Source organism: Eimeria tenella, genomic scaffold (genome assembly GCF_000499545.2).
Source record: "Eimeria tenella Houghton genomic scaffold, Eth_scaff4, whole genome shotgun sequence".
Taxonomy (NCBI): Eukaryota; Apicomplexa; class Conoidasida; order Eucoccidiorida; family Eimeriidae; genus Eimeria; species Eimeria tenella.
The window spans coordinates 664,679-671,994 of NW_013543334.1; the positions used below are offsets into that span (position 1 = coordinate 664,679).

At 49.9% G+C, this 7,316-nt stretch overlaps 2 protein-coding genes across 2 annotated transcripts; both read right to left on the reverse strand.

Moving 5' to 3' along the window:
* Positions 1-4,746: 4,746 nt before the first annotated feature.
* On the reverse strand, positions 4,747-5,409 carry ETH_00034720 (uncharacterized protein; the record flags this gene model as incomplete). The annotated part of the gene is made up of 1 exon (XM_013376771.1): positions 4,747-5,409. The coding sequence occupies one exon, from the start codon at positions 5,407-5,409 to the stop codon at positions 4,747-4,749; it is 663 nt and encodes a 220-aa protein (XP_013232225.1).
* A 219-nt stretch (positions 5,410-5,628) lies between these two features.
* Positions 5,629-5,976, reverse strand: ETH_00034725 (Similar to Transposon MAGGYgagandpolgenehomologues, related; the record flags this gene model as incomplete). The annotated part of the gene is made up of 1 exon (XM_013376772.1): positions 5,629-5,976. The coding sequence occupies one exon, from the start codon at positions 5,974-5,976 to the stop codon at positions 5,629-5,631; it is 348 nt and encodes a 115-aa protein (XP_013232226.1).
* Positions 5,977-7,316: the final 1,340 nt, after the last annotated feature.

Here is a 7,316-nt window from a genome sequence, read left to right on the forward strand (position 1 = left end):
CGTTGTTATGCGCTACGTTCTGCCAGGGGCACGCACACTCGGGGCTGAGAGAACCCACCTGCTAAATATGAAGGGCTTTCGGTCGTTCTTCCGAGGCGCCTGCTGCAATTGCCGCTCCAACAAGTCTAATTGTAGTTCGACGCCCGCCCGGCTACTCTGAAGCATCATGATACATGCGATTGAAACTAGACAGAAATCGCGTAGCCGTACAGCCTCCCGGCTGCATGAACGTGCAGCATCACACGCACTTCTACACATGGGATCAGGCAGGAACTTATATACGGAACGCTGAATGACGAAATACAAGCTCCTGGAGCCACATTAGACAGCTCACTTCAAGATAACAGATAGACAGGGGTGAATCGATGAAGCAGTCAGCAGTTGAAGGGCTGGAGCCATTGGAAAGGCACTATTGCGATGTTCTAGTAGGACGGAAAATTCACTCCTTTTATATTCAAATTCGATCTTATTTGTGGCGCTGGTACCATTCTTACATTCCAGTCATTGTGGCCACATGGCTCCGGTGAGAGGCAGGCTCCCCCGTTGGTCTCTGCAGGAAGCGTACTTGTGTCTGCTGCCTCTGCTTCTCTTGCAATCTTCAAGCTTCGCATTTAGTACAAAAGTGGCAGCAGTTCGCCTGCAGTAGGTAAAAATGTTCTATCGGGAGGAAAAACACGACAATCTGCCTTTTGACGTTGCTGCTGGTCCAGAAGTGGCGTTGTTGCTGGTCTAGAACTATCGAACGGACAGCCAAGTATCAGACTCAGATGTGCTTTTGCACCACAGAAGAATATAGCCATTAAGCCTTACTGCTAATGGCCAGAATTGTGAAGAAACAATGGAATGACTCCGGTATTGCCACTGCCTCCATTGGTCAAGTCTCAGGAATTCTTTGGCCACACCAGAAAAAGACTAAGGCCTAGCTTGGTAAAGAACGCCTCACTGGCATACATTCCCTTCCTAATGCAGTGCACTGCCAATAATACTGGAGGTTGGTGGCCCTATTGGGCCTTTCACTGCGTTCACAAAGGCATTCGGGTTGACTCTGTAGTCTACAAACCACGTGCCCAACTCCAACTGCATCGAATCCGTTCACCGGGAAAGTGCTCAGTGATTAGCAAAGCCAGTGACAACCTTCTATCCGACATTTTTGCTTGGAACCTTATCTCTTTCCGCAAATCTGGTCGGCTTTCGCCAAAAATCAACCCGCTGTAGAGGGCGTTCTGCAAGTCGAACTCCCCTTGCACTCACAACCCTAGCGTCAGCAAAATGTATACATCCCTGTGTTTACTGGAGCCAGACGCATCTCCACCTATGACAATTAGTTCCTTGGTAACTCTGCACATGCTCAACAAGAAGGTCGGCCTACAGGGCACCTAGGCAGCTTCTCAGTGTCCTTTCCGCCATCAAGATTTCTTGGCAGTGCTGACCCCGTTGATGCTGCTTCAGTCTTCTGAAAACATATCAACACGATGAACGCTGCGGCTAGAGCAGCAGCAATAATGCCACATAGGCGCAATGATGAATCCCGGTGGCTGAGAGGTCCCAGCCACCGGCTTCTGCTGCGCCTATGTAATGCCGAACCGGGCACACTCAAACTGCTGATGAGAACTGAATCAGTTCCGTTTGACTCATGATACGGCACGCGTTGGTCTACTCTCCGCGTGAGTACGACTTGCTCTCCAACACTTGCAGTCAAGGCAGGCATGACGCTCAGGAAAAGTACACAGAGCTTAAATAAAAGTACATATTTAGGTTGAAATCCCATTTTTGCCTCTACTGTTCATCTGAAGAAATTTCCAGGAGAATGCTGCGGCAAAATCACCTGTCAGGAGAAAAGAAATGGATGCCACCAAATGTTAACCTGTGCCTAAACTAAAAGAACAAGACAGCCACAGCCCGAAGCTGAGGATAAAATGCTCAGCAGGACCAAAGATTCCCCGTTGGACAGGAGTATGCTAGACTTTCTGAGTTCGTAGGGCGCGTGTAGCTTGGGCTTGACTCGTTTGCATTTCTCAGGGTCACCCAATCCTGCATATGCTAAAAGAACACATGAGCTTGGCCGCTGACTTTGCGTCAGTAAGAAACAAGGAAACTTATTTCATTGTCTTTTCATAACATTGAGCATGTTTAGTAGTGTTCGACGTCGTGCTTCTATTGGGGTGGAAGCGCACACAATGAAGTGTTGCGCATAGCATTATCTCAGTTATTTCTGTAGCTTCGGGCCTACAACGACTCTGAAAATAGTATAGGATTCCTTTTCCCGTTGAGAAACTTTTTCATTTTAGGGGTAATTCCACCAGCGCAATCCGCAAATTAGCTGATTTCAAGGCTCGGTTCTTTGGAACGTAGTGGCATGTCGTTCGCCCCGACTCATTGTGTTAGTACAGAGCTTCCTCAGGAAGCATGACGACTTGGGTTTTAGTGTCCCGCAGTAGGCAATACGGACCTTCTGTATAGATCTTTCGCTTCGTTTTGTTCGTGGTGGAGCAAAACCGTGAGCAGAAGCAATGATTTATTCATCCATGTGAGTTTCCCGAAAAGCGCTTGCTGTGCTGGAAAAAGGCAAGACTTAGGGCGATGGCAAGAATAGCACTGGCTGGGCAGAGAACGAGCGAGGTGCCAGCACGAGGCAGGTTGATGTGGCAAGCCTCGCTGGCACTTAATTTTACTGTATAAAAAGGAATTTCTCTGTTGAAGAATCTGTTGCAAATGGGCTACGCAGGAGCCAAATATGCATGATTTGGGCATGCATTGTTGTCGAAGACGAATTGCCTTGGCCATGTATGGGCTGAATGGGCGCCGTCATGTAGCTCTTTAGGGTGGCAAACTTGATCTCGCATGATCAGAGGGCGCAAAATGTGTTGGGGGCAGTTCGCTCGTAATTTAGGGGAATCCGTACGCAGATTTACCATGTGGTTGTGGACGAGCCAAACAGCGTTTCACGACTTTGCCCGTATATGCTACGCGCTAATGCAGATACACGCAAAGGCAATCACCCTGTTTCGGCTGTGCAAAGATAACAAGGATTGTCTCAGTACGCAGGAGCTGGTTCGTGGGACACAGGAACAGAAATCGACCTTTAAGCATCCAAGTTCGGGCGGCACCAACAAACATGCGTTACCACTCTTACAGGAGACGCTGCAACACGAAAGACACCAGCTTCACCATATCCACTGAGTGACAAATAGTGCAGAAGCTTTGACTCGTACAGACTAATCAGCAACCGGACTGTCCTAGAAGGGCGTCTTCCGGGTCCACAGAATTGAGCACGCAACGTACTGGCGGCAACAGCAAGGGCTTTGTCTTACCACGAACGCAGCGACAACACGCAATGCAGCAGTGCCCATTATATTAAACGAGTCCTTTTCTTCAATCCTTCCTAATTTTGCACCAGCAACCCCACTCCCCGTTTCATCAGAGCGCAATGCCTAGAAAACGCGTCAAGACTGCACAGTTGGTATCTAAGGTTGAACTTCGCAGATTATTCATGATTTTAAGCGACGAGGCATGAGACGTGCTGAAGTCGAAGAGGTAGGTCTTTTAGCTATGCTTTGAAGCTGAGGGCAGGTTGTAACATGTTGGCTTTGTCTTTGCAGGGAGAAAGCGAAAAGGCAAGGGAATAACGATTTCGTTCCATGAGCACTATCCTATTTAATCATGAACGCAGTGTGCTTACTTGTGGGTAATGCTGCACATAGATCCAATGTTGAGATATCTCAAGTGACCTCGGAGGGTTACCGCTACCTCATTAGCTTGAAGTGTTACATCGCCACAGAAGCGGCTTAATTTCGTACAGCGGGGCCTACATGGAAGGATTGCTAACACCTTGTTTTTGCAGCCCGTGCGTTTGAAGATAAAGTACCATTTTAACAACGGCCTACTATGCAACGCCTGACATAGGGAAACAAGCCGCTAGTACTCGATTCCAAAGAACCGATGACCCGCGCTGTCATAGAAGCGCAATGAAGACATTCGACCCTTCCATGCGTTGCAGAGCACGTTAGGGTTAGTAGAGCCTTTAAGGCATTGAGGAGGTTGTCTGGCTGCGCCAGTGACTGAACTTCGGTTTTGGTTCGCCTTTCGGGCTCTCCCCCGATGCAGTATCGGCGAAGCATCTAGAACAGCGAAGGGGAGGTGCTCACAGGTGCACTCTGTGGAAGGAAGCCAGCGTTGCAGTACACTGCGCTCTCTACAGCGTCTACGATGCTGCATGACCCTCAACTCTAGCGTTCAATGAAATCTTCCCAACTACCGACACATTGATTGCCTATCGTCTACCAATTTATTAAAAAGACCGTTTATCTCAAGTTCTCGAAACCGTATTTGATTAAAGTCGTTCCTTTTCGTTCTTGTTTTGCTGGTCGTGCCGTCGTTGTCGGCAGCCCCAATCTTGGAGCACTCGCACGCATTTATAGTTTGTACACGTTAATTTGTTAATAAATTGCATTTCCATTCCATTAGTAAGAGGTTACAGTGCTCAGTTCGCGTCTCAACCTGTTAACCGCCTATAGGTCATCAGTTAGCTATTCTCTATAGGTCACCAGCAAGACCCGTTGTAGTGCCTGCTCGCTACAACTTCCTCTTTTGCCGGGCTGAACCGGCCTACCCAGAACATATTATTTCTGCTTTTTTAGTGTCTGTTCCCTTCTGAAGCTAATGCCATGAGTGCATGCGATGCGCAGCATTTCCTCGCCCGTCGTCATTGAAGGCCGTCGTGTGATGGAAGCTGACGGACCCAAACCGCTACGCCTCGGAAGGAGCAAGATTGTATCGAGCTTGAAGATGTCTTCTTTGACGGCGGTGCCAAGCGCGGAACAAAGCCTGAGATCCCGTTAGGTGGTTTGCGGGCTTCCACGTGGCTTGATCTTCGCGGGTGCCGCGCGATTTGACGAGGCTCTGGGCGTCAGCGCCTGAGCCGCGTTGGTTCGTAATATAATCGACCTCATACTCCTCTGTCGGACTGCCTGCTGCATCGCGGATAGGGGGCCAGGTGGTGTCGGCTTCCTGGGGAACCAAGTCTGGAGGGCGGGGGCGGTGGGGAACTAGCTGCGAAACAGGGAAAACGTTGTGGCATTCATAGGTGGGAGGTAAAGCAAGACGGCAAGCAACGGTGCCTATTCGTCCAGTGATTTCAAAGGGTCCTCGGTAACAGGGCTTGAAGTTAGGGCAGCTAGATGAACCCGGTATATGCTTGCTGCTGAGCCAAACCTTGTCGCCGACTGCATACTCCACAGCTCGGCGCTTTTTGTCTGCGTAATATTCCTGCTGCCATTTTGCTTTCCGTATGTGGTTCTGCGCTCTGTCGCAGAGTTGCCGGAAGAGCTTAGTCATCGGAGGAATGAGCGTAGGAGCTAACGCGCCTATGATATCAAGATTTGCAGCAGTCAGCGGGTTTTCGCTGATCATGACCTCGAAGGGAGAGGGCTCGGTAGACTAGTGGATTGTCGTGTTGTAGGCAAGTTCCAGGGCCGGAAACAAACGCTCCCACTCGCGTTCCTCGCATTGGATGTAGGTACCAAGCATCTGCTCCAGTGTGCGGTTAACCCTTTCAGTTTAACCGTCGCTTTGCAGATCATGGGATGAGGACATGGCGCGTTTGATGTTTAAGCGGTGACATGGTTGCTGCTAAAGATCTGACTGGAAGCGGAAGTCCCGGTCCAACATGAGGACCTCTGGAAATCCGTGGTGGCGGATAAGACGATCTGCGAGAAGCTCCACGGTGTCTGCTGCTGTGAATGACTTCTTTGCCGGAATGAAATGAGCCGTCTTGCTGAGGGAGTCGACCATCACGAGAATCGAGTCGTGCCCTGTCGTTGTAAGGGGAAGATCTGTGATAAAGTCAAGACTCACGTGCGCCCATCGACGAGAAGGGATGAGCAACTGTTGAAGAAGGCCGGCAGGCTTCTGGTTAAGGGACTTTGACGCTCGACAGTGAGTGCATGACTCAACGTAAGCAGTAGCGTAGGCGCGCATTCTTGGCCAGTAGTAGTGCTTGCTCAGAGCCGTAAATCTCTTTTTCTGTCCCCGATGGCCGGCTGTCACATGATCATGATGTGAATACAGAACGTTAGGAAGGAACTCATGGAATTGTGGGACACAGATTCTCCATAGTCCATGAATACAAATGTGCAAGTAAGGCGGCACATAGCGAAAGGGGCGATTACGAAATTCTATCGGTATAGCGTCTCCTGGTTGTTTTGCAGCGACTTCGTAGGGAGCGCGGAAAACGGGACACTTCGAGTAAGCTTGCGGCCATGCGTGCACATCAGCAGGGTCAGCTCTTGTCTTCGTTGCAGGTGTAGGGTGTTCCGCCTCTGTATTGGGCTCAGGAGGCAGAGCTGAAGGTGGCGATGGCAGGGTGCGTTGTCTGGATCGTCGCAAACGAATGCCGGCGAGCCCCCTGTATTTGGCAGGCCGATCACGAGAGCGAGAAGCAGCGCGTGCTTGTTCTACTGCGAGCATCAGCGGTGTCGGTGGTGTGTCGTGCAAGCAGGTGTTAAAGAGACCGGGACGGCAAGACAAGGCATCAGCCACCTGATTGCGCGCTTCTTGAACATAAGTGATGTCCAAATCCGGGGACTCGGCCAGGAAATCTGACCACCGAGCAGTGTTTCCACGCAGAAGTTTCGATGCTTGGAGTCGTTGGAGGTGCGTAAGAGCTTGCTGATCTGTATGAGCTATGAGTTTGGTAGCACGGAGCAGATGAGACCGCTTGTCTAGGGCCTTCACCAACGCTAAGAGTTCTTGGTCGTAGATCGAGTATTTCTGTTGTGTGGGTTCATAACTTGGCTGAGAAAGCCGATGGGCTTCTCTTCTTGTTCTAGAACCGCTCCGATCGCGTAATCAGAGGCGTCCGTGCATAAGTCGAAGGGCTTCGTAGTATCAGGAACTTGTAGTGAAATCGATTAAGCGTGAGCTGCTGCACCGTCTTTGTGTGAAGTTCTCTCCATTTGAAACTAACGTCTTTACGTGTAAGATCAACCAGCGGCCACGCGACGTCCGCGTAGTCAGGTCCCATGAACATGCAGCAGTAATTTATGACGCCGAAAAACTGCCGCACCTGCGTTTCATTTTTCAGCACCTCTGGCCAGTGCCGGATAGCTTCGATTTTGTCTTCTGCAGATTTGATGCCTTCGGCAGTGATGGTATAATATGAATATGTGAGTGCTTGCCTAGCGAACTTGCATTTGCGGAATTTTTGGTAGAATTGGTTTTGCAGAAAAGTGCTGAGAACTTGTCGCAGGAGGGAGACGTGTCCAGAGAGGTCGGAACTATAAATAAGTACATCATCTAGGTACGCAATAACGCCCTGT